A 17,117-nucleotide genomic window follows, 5' to 3' on the forward strand; every position below is an offset into this window, starting at 1 on the left:
TGGTTCGGTATTAGAACTAGCGATGGGATCTTCGGTTCGTTTCTGCAAATGGATTCTTTCGAACCGTTCGTTTTAAAGAACATGATTAAAAATCGATTCAGTGCTTCTTTTATGTAATGCAGATATAATTCATCTCATGATAGCTCATAATGACATAGTTTTTTAGAACCTATAAATAATTAAAATATTAAAAAACTGAATATATCGAATATTTAACAATTTTGCATTAATAAATGGCATTTATTTAAACATTTTTAGTAAAACTTTTGTTTCGTATATGTCAAAAATGCACAAACATATTTTAATGACCGTATTAGTAGCATTTAATCTATTCGGCTCCCAAATATCAGCTCATCCATCAGTTCTCGGCTCATTCCTGAACAAATCGTTCAGACCGGTTTTGTGAACTTGTTCAACTGATAGAAAAGAACGCTCGGTTAACCAAGGTCGGACATTCCTACACAGATTGAGAATGTATGGTGGTGGTGGATTAGCATGTAGTGGCATTGGCATAACAATTCACACAACGTATTATTATGTGTAGCCTATTATTCAACACCGTTTTAAAACTTTGAGATGCAATAGTCATATTTTATTTATATGCCGCTTTTAACAATGTAGACTGTTCCAAAGCGGCTTTACAGTGGTAATAGGAAACAGTGACAATATAAAATCTTTGTGTGATTGTCTACTATTTCAGCAAAGGCTCTGACAGTGACATTCAATAATCAGATGTATTAAAGCCAGCCATATATACATAGCCAGACGTGAGAGCTCCATAAAAGGCCATATCACATGATATCACGTGTACTGTAGGCCTATTTGTGACTGTTTATGTGTGTACAGTATGTAGAGCGGGTTGGCCACCACTAGTTATTTCCATTTTCAGATTAATAGTATTATGTCTCAACTGGTCTTCCAGCCTGGTCAAGATGGTTAGGCTTGTTTTATAAGAGGTTTAAGCACTTTTAAACTTGTCAGAATTGTCAGTCAACCTTGACTGCACTGGGAAATAATCTTAAACCAGGTAAGAACAAACTGCCAAAAACAGCTTTTGTTTTTTTCATGCAACCAAAATGTGTCTTACCATAGATTTCATATTTTAAACGATGAACCATCATTTTTTTATTATTATTACAACAATTTTCTATGATTCTCGTAAAATTCCTTTTAAAATTATCTTCGAGTTTTCTTCGTGTCTCATCAAATCCTGAGCTCAGTTTCTGCACACTACGTTCAGGCTATAAATTAGTGCCTTGGTTATGGGGTATTTAGGATTTTTATTTATTTAGATAGAGAGATAGAGAGAACATTCTTTCTGTACATACTATATTAAATACAATCAGTCATTAAAAGCTTCTTAATACTACATTGACAATAAAATAAACAAGGTTATAACGTTTATCCCAAAAACAACCATTTCTTGACACAAACTTAAGCGAGATATATGGGAATATATATTCCCTCCTGAGCTTTGGCAGTCTTCAGTTTGGACTCAGTGCTTGGTCCACTTTATGGCGGCGACGGAAAAAGCCACACTGAAAATAAAATCACATGAAGAGTCAGTGCATGCTGAGATAATGGTTCTGTTCGGAATAGCATCTTACAACTCTTACTATTTCTGCAGTATATTGTATGCAGACTGTGCACAGGATGCAAATTTTATACATAAAATACAGATGACCAAATACATTCACCAAAATATGCACTAATACCATTACAGCTTACTGCAAGAAATAATATCCCACATTGCATTGCGCTGGACTTGATCTTCCAAAAGAAAGAACCGTGTGATATCATTATCAAGTGTGGGGACAGAAAGGAAGGGTTCATTTTTACCTTTATGAGAATGATAATAATGATGATAAGGAGCAGAAATCCTCCTATGGATCCTCCAATGATGGCACCTTTAGATGACGTCACGATCAGCTTCGTGATCATCACCTCAACCTGCATTGCATGAAAAATCTGTCAGCCACCAAATGCTTGATAACATGTTTGCATGCTTGAAAAGGGTCTGCCATTCACCGTAACGGTCCTTGAAGTATCCTTCGCAGCATAGACGGTCTCATCAAAGCTGTATGTTCCTACGGCAGTGATCTTGTCTGATTTTTCCTATAGGTTTGACAAGTTATATTGGATTAACAGGTTGTTCATGCACGTGATTATCACTGTACCAGGACTAATTGCTGCTTTCACGCCATGTCGTAATTACCGTAATTTCGAGATGAAAACACATGACATTCTACTTACAGTTGTTCTCGTCCTCGCACCTGGAATTATGCGTTTTTATGACAACACTATCAACACCTAAATTAATCTGCAGTGGTCAGGTGGTAGACCGGTCACGTGGTACAAGATTACAAAATTCCCAGCTTTCAAGTTGTAATTACAAGCTCTACGAGGACGTGAACTCTTTTTACACGTTTAAATCTCCTAATTACAGTAATTACGACATGGCGTGAACGCACCTAGCAAGTTACTATACCTGAACATCACGTATCAAAACATCGGTATCAATGATGATTTTCTGCAGCTCTTTCATGGTACATCTGATGACAAGTGGTTCCTGTTCCTACAGACACAAAAATAAAAATATAAATATAAAATGTATTTTAAATTGAAAATATTTAAATGATTTAATAATAACAGTTGAACAGTTGAAACAGTTTTTTGAAAGCATGATCAATGTTTCAAGGTAATATCTTACCTCCACTTTATTTCCTTGCCAAGAACACTCCTAATGCAAAAGGAGCAATAAATGTTAATTTGAAAGCCTTCATGCTGTTTATGGTCACTCTATGCACTAAATATTTCATGTGGTACCTTTGGTTTGACACTTTTGATGTGCAGATCGGTATTGTAGGTGTCCTTTGTTATTTTTACAACTACATCGATTTTAGCGCCATACTTATTTTCACCTGCAAACTGAATCAGAATACAATAGAATATATTAAATGTATAATATAAATATATGAACATAAAAATTAGCCGGTTCTTATGTGATTTATATGTACCTGAAATTCAAACTGCATCTGTCGAGTTTCTTTATTTGCACCCTCTTCAAAACGGAGTCTATTTGGGGAGGCTGTGCTGTTGTTGTGTAATAAATAAATAATAATACATTTGCTTCAATATTACAAATTCAAGAGGTTTAAACGGGTCATGAACTGCATTTTTTTAAATATATTTCCCTAAGTGTACTTATAATGTCCGTTTGATTTTTTACATCAAAAATGGTCATCATTTAGAATTTATTTATAAATAGAACAATTTCTACCCTGATTTTAGCCCTCTGATTTGAACGCTCTGTTGGAAGGGGCGTGTCAGCCCACTGCTGTGATTGGCTTACATCTTCTCATATGAAATAAGTATTATATGTGGAACTTTCTGGAAAACTTTACTATGTTTTTACCATTACAGCTGTTGAGATTAATCGTGAAAAGTGTTGATTATAGCATTATATTTAGATCTACTCCGATCGCATTAAAGGTTGCAGCAATGAGCATTGTAGCCTATGACAGATGTGTCTGTTGAGAGCATGAATGCAGTGATCTCATCATTGCAACTCGATTTCTGCACTCTCACGTTTTCATCATAACAAATAAGTACAAACACGATGTAAATAAGATTCACTGTGCAGTGTAGACAGCGTCATTGATAATAATGGGAGTTTTGGCGAGAGTCCAAAACTCAGTCACTGATAAACTCTTGACAGCTCCAGCGATTATAAATGGAGGGTTCTTTAAACCGCTTTCTATATAATTTGATCACAATTAAAATAACAGATTTTTAATAACAGTAGCATTTTCATGCTACTAAGAAAAATAATATAAAGTTGACCGTTTAGTCACTGGCTTGATTCTGACGCATTAACAGCAAAAAAAACGATTTTGAGATAAAGAACATCTGACTGTACATGAATCATATCCAAAATCACTGGTCACAGATTAGGCATTAGATTTAACACAGTTACTTACATGTTGTGGCATTACTGTCGGTTCCATAACTTACAGTAAAAGTCTGTTTGTAAACCCTGTGCCGAAATTGTGGCTGATTTACCACATAATCCAGTGAAATGTACCGAACAAACAAATAATTCTTTACTGAGACATTCACATTAAGCTGAAAATAAATAACCACTTTTCTAGCATTAGGATCCTTTGTTATTTTTAGTCCAGTGATCCTGTATCTAAAATAAATACCTCTCTTCTCTTTACGTCATTACTTCATAATGTGACAAAATCCGAACGAAGTTGTTTTTAGAGCTTGGTTTTAATAAAAGCTGTTTTTGGACTAACTAAGAAGTTTTGATTTCTGAAATTTACAGGATGTTTGTCTCTATTCATGACCCCTTTAATTCAAAATACTTATCAGGTTGTTTGTTCACTTACCCAGTCAGCTGGATTGGTAGGGAATACATCACATTAAATGCATATTTTTTTGAGTCCAGAAGCTGAGAGCCTCCATTCTGACTAAAACCAGAGAAAATGTTTTTTTTTTGTTTTTTTTTATGCACATTTAAAAATTTGTTACTGATTTTTATATAAAGAGCAAGAGAGCCAGCTCTCAAACCTGGTTAGATTAGCGATAATCTCATAATCCCTCAACTCAGATTTGATGTCATTGAGCTGCCAGGATACAAAGAGGTTGGTCTGGGAAATAAAAATAAAACAACAACAACAACTTTTCATTACTGGAAAAAAAAATCAAGTGCAAATGACATCAGAATTCTTATATTTCAAAGATAAAGTCATACCTGTGTGTCTCTTTTGAAAACAGGGTGTTGAATATTACACTGTATCTGATTGTCATTCTTCACGGGGCAGGTGGCTCCTTCTATTTTCTGTAAGTGAGACACCAAAACAGGATATCCTGTATCTACTAAATGCATCAACAGCAGAGAAAAATTGGCTTTTGCAAGGTATGGTCTTGTTTTTTTTACCTTCTGACTGAGTATACTGGGGTAGGTCAAAGTCAGGGTGGTCAAATAGGAAGGGTCTTCAGTATTCGTAAGATTGAAATTGATATTCAAGCTTTGAGTGTCTCCAATTATGATCTTAGTTACACTGCAATGTAAATTATTTCAGTTAAAAAAAAAAAACATCAAACTATATTTTTACATTTGTAAATAGCTTTTTAATAGTTAATTTAATTCATATAATCAGTACATACCTAATTTGTGAATCAGATAATGTAATATTTGGTATACAATCTGCAGCTTTGCAGTCATTTTCAAAGGAAATCTAAAAATAACAAAAAAAAAAAGCATGCTATGATCATTTTAAATGTTATTACAGAAATTAAAAGTCTTTAAATAAAAAAAATCGCCTAATATGGATGATGTAATGACAGTGAAAATGACAGTAAAAACATTTATATTGTACAAATGATTTCTATTTCAAATACACGCTGTTCTTTCGAACTTTCTATTTATCAAAGAATCCTTAAGAAATGTATCACAGTTTCCACAAAAATATTAAGCAGCAACTATTTTCAACATTGCTAATAATAATAATTTCCTGAGCAGCAAATCAGCATATTAGAATGATTCTGAAGGATCATGTGACACTGAAGACTGGAGTAATGATGCTGAAAATCCAGCTTTGCCATCAGGAAGAAATTATATTTTAAAAAACAGCTATTTTAAATTGTTACAATATTTCACAATATTACTTTTTACTGTATTTATGATTAAATAAATGCGAGAAACTTATTTCAAAAATACAAAAACTTTTGAACGGTAGTGTAACAAATGGTGAAAGATGACTATGTTCACAAGTGCTTGTGAAATTTTTATATTATGAATATTCTGAAAACTATTTACCTCATCTACAACCTCAGTTGGAGTAAATATGTCAAGAATTCTGATAGGGGCTCTATTTGGGTTGGTGGCCAATGAAAACTTCAGCTTGATTTTAATAGCTGAAAAACAATCAAAACATCCCTGAAAAGAAGACAATCAGTCAATATCACAAAGAAAGGATCATAGCTCTCAAATTAGTTTTGCAAATCATTTGCTGCTCAACGAATACTGACAACTTCTCTGACAAGTTGGGTAGGAAACCAAACAAAGAACCAAACAAAGAAGCAACATACCAAATATTGTAGGTTGATATTGGTGCACTGTATGTCTGCCTTCAAAACAAAAATGTTTTCTAATTGATCGCTGTTGTCAGCAGTGATACGCTTTTTGTTTACATCAGAATCCAAGTCAATTTGGTACTGAAGAGGGAGTGTTTCAGCTAAAATGACAGGAAGTAAATTGTGGTTAAAATCACCATGAGGATTGTTTTGGATCAAGAATACTCACTGAAATGAAACAGAACACTTACATTTGTTAAGTTTTCCCTTTTTCACATCAAAACATACTTCTAAACGTATGCTAAACTTGCTGGATAATTCATTCGTTTGTTGAGTCAGAGGAATTTCTTTTTTAGAAATCGTTCTAGTTACGTTGATAACCACAACAGGGATACTCCTGCAAAAAAAAAATAGTATAAACATGAAACAACATCCAAAGAGAAGGTTACCCTATCCTACAATGAAACTAATATAATTTAAAAAAAATTAACTAAATGTTTCTTTTACTCACTCAAAAACAGTCACTCTCCCTTGACTTCCAACAGCGATGCAGGGCTTATTTGAAGCAGAAACGACACTTACTGACTGACCAAAGTGCACAAGTTTCATTTCAAAATCTGAGGGTGAGATTTTCTAGGGAGGAAACAGCAAATTATATTTGAAAACCTTTCAAGTCACACTGAGATGGAAAGTCAAACTTTAAAGCAATCATCTTAGGTCTATTATTAAAAAAATTGCAAATTCATTTTTAGAATAAAACAGTATATAACAAGGAGCTATATTTTGTGAAGAAGCAGGCTCATAATTGTTCATAACATTTCATAATTTTAGGGTAAATGATAATGAAGCAAAAGATGCAAAATAATGACTGAATCACTGGATTATTATGTGAGGTCATGAAGTGTCTATATGAGGAGAGTCCAACTGAAATCAGTCTTTTCTTAAGAATTTCTGGATATTATCATGAGATATTAATCGTTTTATTATTTCATTTTATAAATTTGACATGAATAAAATATCTTTAAATAATTAATATAAAATATTGTTCTAATAATTATCTGCACCATGTCTATATGATCATTAGGGGAAAATACGCAACAATAATAATACCTGGACAAACAATTGTCTGGATATTGTCCAAGATTTCTTAAAAAGCTAAAGTGTAAAGAAAATGCGCCCAAGTGGTACCCACTTGTGAAAACCGAAGGCCATCTATGAATCCATTGTAAATGTAAATGCTTCCGGAGGAATCTGTTTCCAGAGGAGCGCCCACTGCTACATCATTGAATTTGTTCCCATCAATATCTCCTATAGAGGCGATGGCTGCACCAAACCTCGCAAAGGTCTGTCCCGCATCACCCTGCAGCTTCATTGTCACGCTCTCAAACCTGTCCTGCTTTAGGATGATTTAAAAATAACCAAATTAGATACAAATCCTGTTATGCTATGGCCCTACACGTGTTCATGAGCTGAAAGGAGAGTATGATCTTACCTCATTCAGTCTGTACACTAGCACTTTGCCTTCTTCCCCATTTTGATGGAAATGTGGTGCTCCAACTAATAGATGATCTGTGAATTTATTCCCATCAATGTCCAAGGCACAAAGAACTGATCCAAAGTAAGATCCAACCTATGGCAATTATACTTCACCTCATTATTATCATATTAGCAAATGCATACATTTGGGCTTGTAAGTGTAATCAGAAGAAAAACAAAATACTTATGCATGTATTATGAATTCCTAATATGGACACCATTTAAAGATTACTCAATTCAACAACTGAAATGTGTAAATCTTAAAAACGGACTGATATATATATACATATATATATATAGGGATGGCCAAAATTATTAGAATGGTAAGATTTTTTAATGTTTAAAAAGAAAACATTTTGTTTGCTCACCAAGGCTTCATTTATTTGATGCAAAATACAGCAAAAACAGTAATATTGTGAAATATTTTTATTTTTATTGTATTTGAATATATTTTAAAATGCAATTTATTTCTGTGTTGGTAAAGCTGAATTGTTGATGTTTTGATTGTTTTTCAGCTATTAAAATCAAGCTGAATTTTCCATTGGCCACCAACCCAAATGGAGCCCCTTGACGTATCCAGAATTCTTGACATATTTACAACTGAGGTTGTAGATGAGGTAAATATTTTTCAGATTATAAAAATTTCACAAGCAATAGTGAACAAAGTCGTCTTTCACTATTTGTTACACTACCGTTCAAAAGTGTTTTAATCATAAATACAGTAAAAAGTTATTTAAAATAGCTGTTTTTTGTCATTTCTTCCTGACGGCAAAGCTGAATTTTCAGCATCATTACTCCGGTCTTGTCCGTATCACATGATCCTTCAGAAATCATTCTAATATGATCATTTGATGCTCAAGAAACAGTTATTATTATCAATGTTGAAAACAGTTGTGTACACATTTTTTTCAGGATTATTTGATGAATAGAAAGTTCAAAAGAACAGCATTTATCTTAAATAGAAAGCTTTTGTAACATTACCACAACCGTTCAAAAGGTAGTTTTTTTTTGGGAAAGAAATTTATAATTTTATTCAGCAAGGATGCATTACATTGATCAAAAGTGACAGTACAGACATTTATTATGTTGCAAAAGCTTTCTATTTCAGATAAATGCGGTTCTTTTGAACTTTCTATTCATCAAAGAATCCTGAAAGGAAATTGTACACAACTGCTTTCATTGATAATAATAATAAATGTTTTTTTGAGCAGCAAATCGGCATATTAGAGTGATTTCTGAAGGATCATGTGACACTGAGGACTGGAGTAATGATGCTGAAAATTCAGCTTTGATCCCTCACCCCATTACACTTTCAAATACTTTCAAATAGAAAACAGTTATTTTAAATTGAAAAAATATTTCACAATATTACTGTTTTTGCTGTATTTTGGATCAAATAAATGAAGCCATGGTGAGCAGAAGAGATTTCTTTTAAAACATTAAAAAATCTTACCATTCTAATAATTTTGGCCACCACATATATATATATATATATTTTTTTTTTTTTCGCCTAGAATTCTTTTAGACTTTTAAACTTAAAACAAACAGTCTGGTGTGTTTATATCAATAGTATTAACTACAAATACCTGATCTCCCTGAAGCACATAGTTTTCGGAGCCGTCAAAAATAAATACCCCACCAGTCAGATTATACCGTGGTGCACCAGATATGTAGAGAGTTTTATCGGGTAAATGAGCAGAAGTGACGCTATAACCTGTGATCAGGAAGGAGATTCAACACAAATGAAACAGAGATGACTTTCATTTATCCAGGTGTTCAATATAATAATCAACTGAATATGGATCGATGGATTCCCCCGCAGGACAGTTTAGAAAATTCTTATTATACTAATACATATATCATTAAAGGCTGCTAGGAAGATGATTACTGTGAACTGGATGACACTGCATGAACCTAAATTACATGCAGACTGAAACAAATTTATATATATTTGAGAAAATGACTGCTGAACTGCAGTTTTTCACTGGAAATATATATATTTTTTAAAATCAACTCACTCACCTAAATATGAAAATTTGGGTCCATTATTAGTGTCATTCATAAATTTCTCAGTGCCTTCGGATTTCAAAATGACCCCACCACTCCAGTCATAGGCACCAACTGCTCCAAAAAGAACAGAATTCTATGCAAAAAGCAAAACAAATGAATGTTAATAGTGTATCAAACATCCACACAAGTTCTTTGTAGATTAAGATAAAAAATATCCGAAGCCAAAAATCCTACTTACGTCATGCACGATATGGGAACTGAATCCAGCCTCTGCGAGCTGCAAATGAAATCCTGCACCTTGCTGAGTGCCTGAGACACAAAGTGGTCAGATATTGCATGAAACTCATTTTACTTGGTAAGACTCACATTAATGTTATATTGCATATTGAGTTACAAAACTGTCAAAGTCAGTTTTAGAATATTTGATCTGTTTTTAATCATTCACTCAACAGATTCATTCAAGCACACTGATTCACAAAACACTGTCATACATGTGTTGATTGGAGGCGCAACGCTTGGCTTAGTTTGGAACAATTTTAGTTGGCGGTGTAAAAAATAGATAAAGTAACTGGTAATGTTTTGTTTTAAATGTTTTACTCAATTTACTGCTTGTTTACGGAAATGTTATCTAAAAGTAGCACTCACAATTTTGTGCTGTTGCACTGAATATCTGCATGGTTCAATTTTACAACAGCTTTTTATTTAGGCTACAGCTGCTCATCCAATTAGATTTTAGCATTATATTACAAAACGTTTGAAACTTTCTTACCTTCAACCCCAACTATACTGTTCTCCAGTTTGGACAGAATGTCATCTAATGCAGCATAATTGGAAACATTGAAAAATTGACCAGGATCTGCTATTTCCATCATCTCTTTTATTGCGTTAGGTTTAGACAGAATGCCGTCACCAACCTAAAGATAAGATGTTATTAAGTGTTTTAAATAAAACATACGAATCATTAACTATATAATAACAAACTCTGTGTAATATAGCTGAATATGAGTGTTTTAGTATAGGGCTCAGGCTGGTGAACCTAGAAGTATCTACAGGGACAGATTCAATCTGTAATTGTAATTCTAATTGCATTTTAAACATCTAAAATGCTAGAGAAATAAGCAGTGAACAGGACACTTACTCCTATGGAATAGCGATTGAAATCTTTCATTTGTTTCATGTTCAAAACATCAGTAAGGTTCATCGGATCTCCCAAAATTTCCCCGTCAGACAAAACAATCATTATTTTTTTGGAGTTATTTTTCGATCCATTCTCGGGGATTGAAACATTTGTACTGTAAACAACCAATGAAACCAGTCAGACCATGACATTAACGTACAACCAACAAAAGTGCTACATGCTAATCAAACACTTAAGATACAGTATAAAATGTCTAGTATTTCACATCATAAATTGTAAACTCACAGGACATGATGGATGGCCGAGGCAGTCTTTGTGATGCTGTAAATTTGCTTTATTTCCTTGACCTTTTGCAAGGTACTGGCACCGTTCTCATTTTCTTTAAGTGAGAGCTCTGTCTTGATTTTATCGCCATATTGCACTATTGCAAAGTCACACTGAGGAGAGAGTTGTTTTGTTAAGTATAATACCTTTTAAATTGCACTTAAAAAAATAGCTATAAATGTTTGTCATAAAATCCTTTAGTTTATACTTGCATTGAAACATGCTTTCCAAACATTGAACATGACATTGTAGATGAAGTCTTTGGCTCTCTCAAAGTCTTCTTCACTAATGCTGCCAGAGCCGTCCAGCACAAAAGCAATCTCTGTCCCAGGATCTAAAAAAGATGTTCTGAAATATCAGTATAAAAATACTGGTTTCTTTTAAAACATTATTCTTTGCATCTGTAGTATGACACAATCAGCATGACATAATTAATAAATAATAATACTGATTTATTTCAAAGGCCAAACATAGACTAGTACCGTCCTCTTCCTCTTCTTCATCTGTTTTCGTGTCACTGTCCGGCTCGGCTTGTCTTCTCATCCTCTGTTTAACTTGTGGATATTGACAGAAATGTAAATTAGCAATCCGATTCTTTAAATGAGCCACATCAAATTATTTCGTTTTATCTCAGGTGGGCTCACCTTGATCGATACTTCTTCCTCGATTGTTGTTGTTGTTGTTGTTGTTGACTGAGATGTAAGAGATTTAGAAAAATCAGAGGTAGGATTTTATCTGTTCGAATCTGAAATACCATTATCAAATCATCCATACATACCAAATTTAACAGGATTCAGTTTGACTTTCTCAATGGGATTTATCAGTGTGCAATTTCCATTCAAATCCTCAGTTGATGACTTCAGTATGCGAACTTGGTTACACATCTTGGGCGAAAAAAAATACACAACTCTAATTATCTCGATTGTATCTTTCACCGACGTCATTCCTCTTTGTGTTCGGCTATCATTGCATTCTAACTGAATAAACGGATGTTAATGTCCTATGTTAATAAGAATTAGTGGTAAATGTTTAACTAGGCTACTCACAGTGACAGAATCTCTCTGATTGAAACTTGACAAAGAGTACATTGTTTTATTTTATAGATGTTTTCACTAGGGAAGTGCCGTCACTACATGGTTTTAGGTGAAGTAACAGATGTGACTCACAATGCTTATGACTTCCTCCTGATAGTCACAATACAAGCATCATCCTGAACAATTTCTCCTCATGTCCCAATACATATAAATAAATACAATTCCCCAGAAATAACTTTGGTATCCCAATATTTCTAGTCCTATTTAACTTTTCACAAACAATTTTTTCACCATTTTCCTACTCTCTAAATAGACTATTTCCTCTTTAGAGGAGAACCGACACATTTCTGTCTGTCACGTATGTGAAGGGGAAGCCACACTCTCTGCGGTTTAAATGTAAAAATGTTGTGCGACAGACACGAACTGTGTCTGATTACGCACAGTTCACTTCTCGTTTGGTATAGCTTTCAATAGCTCAATCTTTGGTGAAATCATGTTGAGAATAAAACAACTGTCTTTTTTTTACATGTTTTTATACATACCACAAGGTGCTCCTCTTCTGATGTCGGCCTAGAAGCTACAGATGCAACTGATCTCAGGCCTTTTGGTTTTTCATCTTTAAAAGATACATTGATATAATAAGATTTTTACTATGAAAATAATTCTGTAAATCAGTAAGGACATTATTATGAAATTAACAAAGTTAAGTTTATATTTTGAGCTTCTCTATAAAAAGACACAAAAGAAAAAGACAAACTTACCGATCAAATTTAAATCGACGCATTCATCATTTAGAGTGCAGCTGAAAAGTTTTCCATTTGATGGGGAGGGAACAAAAACTCTAGAACACGACAAATTAGGACACTTTTACTAAAATAGATGACCTATAAGGTCATTATAAAGAACATTTATTTATCTATTTCAGTAAAACGACATAATTATATAAAAAAAAAATCATAAATGACTAACCCATCTTTTGATTGGATAACAGTTTGCCCAAAGAGTGGATCATCTTTTATGAAATGCTTCACTGGAGATTTCTTCTGAATATTGAACCCGGTCACACTGCATATGACTGTAACATGTAAAATAATGAGTAAAAAAACTAAATGTTTCAGACAGCAGAATTTTACACAGTAGTAAGATTATGTTTTTATAATATAGTTTCTACTTAAGCCCAGACATTTTCAGATTCAAATAAATAAGTGTTTAAAACATGCCCAAACACAAATAAATGCTTTAAAATAATGAACTGTAAACACTGATTATCAACACTGTATAATACATACCAATCAAAAATAGTAGTCCTTTGTACATTTTGTGAATTCGATCAATTCCACGCTTTAAAAAAACCATATCGGCACACTGAGACAGAAAGCTGCTCGTTGAGGTGTTGAAAGTAGAACAGCACACATGCCTCTGTTGACTGTTAAACCCTCCCTCTTGACACACTTCAGACACAGCACATTTACTCTAGTCAAGTCAAGTCAAGTCAAGTATATTTGTATAGCGCTTTTCACAATACAGATTGTATCAAAGCAGCTTCACAGTATTAAATTAAAATAATACAACAAGGTTTGTTTCTAGTGGAATTTATTGATTGATAAAATCAAATTAAATATCCCCAAAATATCCCCAACTGAGCAAGCCAAAGGCAACAGTGGCGAGGAACCGAAAAACTCCATCAAGTGACCTAATAGTGTCCTAAAACTCCATCAGGTGACCCAATGGAGAAAAAAAAAAAACCTTGGGAGAACCCAGGCTCAGTCGGGGGCCAGTTCTCCTCTGGCGTTTATGAACTAGAGGCCGGATTGTAGTTTGAACTGTAAGATTAAAAATATTATATGAATGCCTGGCTGAAGAGATGCGACTTTAATCTAGTTTTAAACTGGGAGAGCGAGTCTGAGCAACGAACAGTATCAGGAAGACTATTCCAGAGTTTTGGAGCTAAATGTGAAAATGCTCTCCTTCCTTTGGTGGATCTGGATATCCTAGGTATGACCAAAAGCCTTGAATTTAGTGATCTTAAAGAGCGCGATGGATTATAGGGCGATAGAAGATCCGTTAAATAGACTGGAGCTAAGCCGTTTAGGGCTTTATAAGTCAGTAGCAATACCTTGTAATTAATACGGAACTTTATAGGTAACCAATGTAGTGATGATAAAATCGGTGTTATATGATCATATTTTCTTGATCTAGTAAGAACTCTAGCGGCGGTATTTGAGGTGTGTGAGGTGTACATCTAGGCGGCACTCTAGTGAAGGAAATTTAAAATTATTAGCTGTTTTTATTTTTTATAGTAAAGACTGTATAAACTCTAAAATAAGAACACAAATTAGACATATTATAAACACTAACTGGAACATCATTGAAAGCGATAGCACTCTTCGGGCAATTTTTTTTTGAAATATCAATGGTTAGTTATAGACATCCACCAACTATACGAAGCAAGGTGGTATAGATATCTTCCTGCTCCTGAAAAGAAAACATGGCTCTTTAGTAGGCAATTTTAGATGTGGAGGGTGTAGACATTGTGATAACTTGGTCAGAACAATTACTTTTATTGATGCGTCTTCTTGGGAAGTGTATCCATTGAGTCCTATATTAATTGCAATTCCTTGTATGTAGTTTATAGGTTAGAATGTGAGTGTGGATATTTCTATACAGGTCAAAGGAAAAGGAAATTGCATTTAAGAGCGGCTGAACACAAATATGCTATTCGGACGAAAAACATGTTGTATCCTATGGCGAGGAATTATGAGGTGGGTCATGTTAGTGAGAGTTCCCTTTAAGAGTTCCCTTTTTTTGTAATGATTTATGATTGATATCAATTTATATCGTGCTGGTGTATATGTTTATATTTAAATTGTGATGTGTGTATATGTGTAGTTATATATATATATATATATATATATATATATATATATATATAGCTTTGTGTATATGTGTGTGTTATAGAGCTTTGTATGACTCTCATACAGATCTGAAAATAAACTAGTTAACAAAGCTATTGGTTCAATGTTCTGACTGGTAGTCTCAACCACAAATCCATTTGAAATTGTATTTTCTATTTAGAAAATGGGCCACCGGAAGAAAAATGGTCCTTTTATTTTAGAAATCTTTATAAAGTGAGTGAGATGCCCATTAATTATCACTGGCATACTATAGGTATTCACTAGTTTTGCAAGAGGACATGTACATCTGAGACAACCAAACGCTGACTCTGTTACAGGATGTGGTGAATATGAAACCAGCAACTCTAACTGTGACAGTAAACTAGTCTAGCCTCAGCCCTCAGTTTTTAAAATAACCTCAAAATATTTGTGTAATAGTGCATTAAAGGGTCATCGGATGCCCATTTTCCACAATTTATAATTCTTTAGGGTCTTCATGTAAGTTTGTAACACACTTTGGTTAAAATTGCTCAATGGTTATGTAAAACAACACGCTTTTTACCTCCTCAAAAAAAGCTCTGTTCACAGCGACCCAGTTCCCTTTCAAAAGGTCTCTCGTATTGCGTAAGGTTAGCTTATACTATGGGAAAACTCCTTTTCTCGAGAATATTGAAGCCAAATCTTTAAAACGCAGTGCAGCTGCACAGCATACACAGATGAACGGTGAGTACAGTCATTGGCTGTGCTGCGGCAACTGCACGAACCTATGGCGAGGCGGCTCAGATGCGCAAACCAATCAGGACACTTTGCGCCCTGGCACGTCATAGCCCGCCAGAATGGGCGTGGCCTAAGGCTATAAAGCACCCATTCTTCGCCAAGGACCTCAGATTTGATCTCCTTCAGCGATGTCACGGTTCATGAATTCACTGACTCTTTCTCGCTATGTGTTGTTGTGTGTGCAGGTGGGCGTGATCGCTGCCCAGTACTGCTGATCGGCGGCGCCACCTGCATCTGATCAGTGGCACCAGCAGCGCCTACTTATGCTCACAGTTTCGTCTTGTCTTTTTCAGATCGTTGTTGGATGTTCCCGGTGTGTTTGTCTCCAGCCTGTCTTCATTTCTACTATGTTTGCACCTGTATCCAGTTTTCCTGTCGTCTTCACTCTGCCTTCTTCCACGGAGCTTCTGTTCTTCGGTTCCCCGAGTCCTGGCAGCCAGCGCATCGGAATTCCTTCACCATCGCGACTACTGGGTTGTCAATCAGCGTCCCTGCGCTACCAAGGGCGATTGTTCCTGGACTCTGGCTTCTGACCAGTGACCACTCACTACCTTATCATCAACTGTTTTCAATAAACTGAGTTTTACTTGCATTTGAATCCACTGTTTATTGACCATGACAAGCGAAATCACCACCACTTCGCTGATCTCCTGATAGAAGCCTTCTCTCCGCCGTCGAAGAGCCTTCAGCGGGATAAGCAGCTGCTTCGCAGATCTGAGGACGCCGGCTTCCTGTCGCCGCCTTCAGCCCGCTGTTCTGCTGTGCCATCCGGTGCGCCGTATCCTTTTAACGCAAGTGTGTTTGCCGCTGCGTCACACTTTTCTAAATGAGAAATTTCCAGGCGTTGTTTCAAATGCCTCGCACTAAGTGCGCCTCGTGCAGAGGCCCTCTCGTCGGTGGAGACCGTCACATCCTTTGCGCTTCCTGTTTGGGCCGTGACCACGCGGAAGCTGCACTTAGCTGCGGCTGCCCTTAGTGCGATATGATGGATCTCTCCACCCTGCGGGATCGACTGGCCGTTTTCGACGATGAAGACCACGTGCTTCCTGCTCTCTCTCTCCCTTTGCTCGAGCCACGCAAAAAGAAGCGCCGTTCACAAAGGATGCCAGAGCGGACGGAGACGAGTGAGCACACGCCGGCCCAGTCCCCGCGTGCCTCGCTCTCTCCTGAGGAAACCCCCTCGCCAGTCCTGTTCACGCAGGCGGACCAGTGCCCCTCTCTGCGAGTGGCAGGTCTCATCTCTTTTGGGGCATCGGATGAGGATGAAGAGAAGGATGACAGCCTTTCCATTGCTGTATCCGACTGTGACGAGTGGGCGGG

The 17,117-nt window shown here is 35.5% G+C and overlaps 1 protein-coding gene and 1 long non-coding RNA gene across 3 annotated transcripts; one reads left to right on the forward strand and one right to left on the reverse strand.

Moving 5' to 3' along the window:
* Positions 1 to 223: 223 nt before the first annotated feature.
* itgae.2 (integrin, alpha E, tandem duplicate 2) lies at positions 224 to 13,542 on the reverse strand. Of its 2 annotated transcripts, none has more exons than XM_084419476.1 (32): positions 13,416 to 13,542; positions 13,096 to 13,201; positions 12,888 to 12,967; positions 12,669 to 12,742; positions 11,871 to 11,976; positions 11,737 to 11,784; positions 11,575 to 11,646; positions 11,305 to 11,426; positions 11,054 to 11,205; positions 10,769 to 10,922; positions 10,400 to 10,544; positions 9,869 to 9,939; positions 9,643 to 9,763; positions 9,207 to 9,334; positions 7,577 to 7,714; positions 7,277 to 7,477; positions 6,596 to 6,717; positions 6,336 to 6,481; positions 6,100 to 6,245; positions 5,828 to 5,947; positions 5,176 to 5,246; positions 4,946 to 5,069; positions 4,760 to 4,846; positions 4,576 to 4,655; positions 4,395 to 4,475; positions 3,018 to 3,093; positions 2,827 to 2,928; positions 2,711 to 2,740; positions 2,489 to 2,575; positions 2,029 to 2,115; positions 1,840 to 1,950; positions 224 to 1,538 (listed from the first exon to the last, which is right to left on the reverse strand). In XM_084419476.1, the coding sequence occupies exons 1-32, from the start codon at positions 13,480 to 13,482 to the stop codon at positions 1,485 to 1,487; spliced, it is 3,309 nt and encodes a 1,102-aa protein (XP_084275602.1). In that variant the 5' UTR covers positions 13,483 to 13,542; the 3' UTR covers positions 224 to 1,484. The 2 variants fall into 2 exon arrangements, with proteins under 2 accessions (XP_084275602.1, XP_084275601.1); XM_084419475.1 differs by having other exon boundaries at positions 7,277 to 7,480.
* Positions 4,884 to 16,222, forward strand: LOC311297258. The gene is made up of 3 exons (XR_014628787.1): positions 4,884 to 4,924; positions 8,136 to 8,237; positions 16,091 to 16,222. It is a non-coding gene; the product is annotated as an uncharacterized lncRNA (long non-coding RNA).
* The last annotated feature ends 895 nt before the right edge of the window (positions 16,223 to 17,117 follow it).

The sequence above is a fragment of the Rutilus rutilus genome (assembly GCF_951802725.1).
Source record: "Rutilus rutilus genome assembly, chromosome: 9".
In the NCBI taxonomy this organism is placed as follows: domain Eukaryota; kingdom Metazoa; phylum Chordata; class Actinopteri; order Cypriniformes; family Leuciscidae; genus Rutilus; species Rutilus rutilus.

Coding starts and splice junctions, on each gene's coding strand:
- itgae.2 (XM_084419475.1), bottom strand. CDS start 13,482: ATGGTTTTTTTAAAGCGTGGAATTGATCGAATTCACAAAATGTACAAA. Junction 4,847..4,945: donor CCAGTATACTCAGTCAGAAG/GTAAAAAAAACA, acceptor TCTCACTTACAG/AAAATAGAAGGAGCCACCTG. Junction 1,951..2,028: donor ATACTTCAAGGACCGTTACG/GTGAATGGCAGA, acceptor CATGCAATGCAG/GTTGAGGTGATGATCACGAA.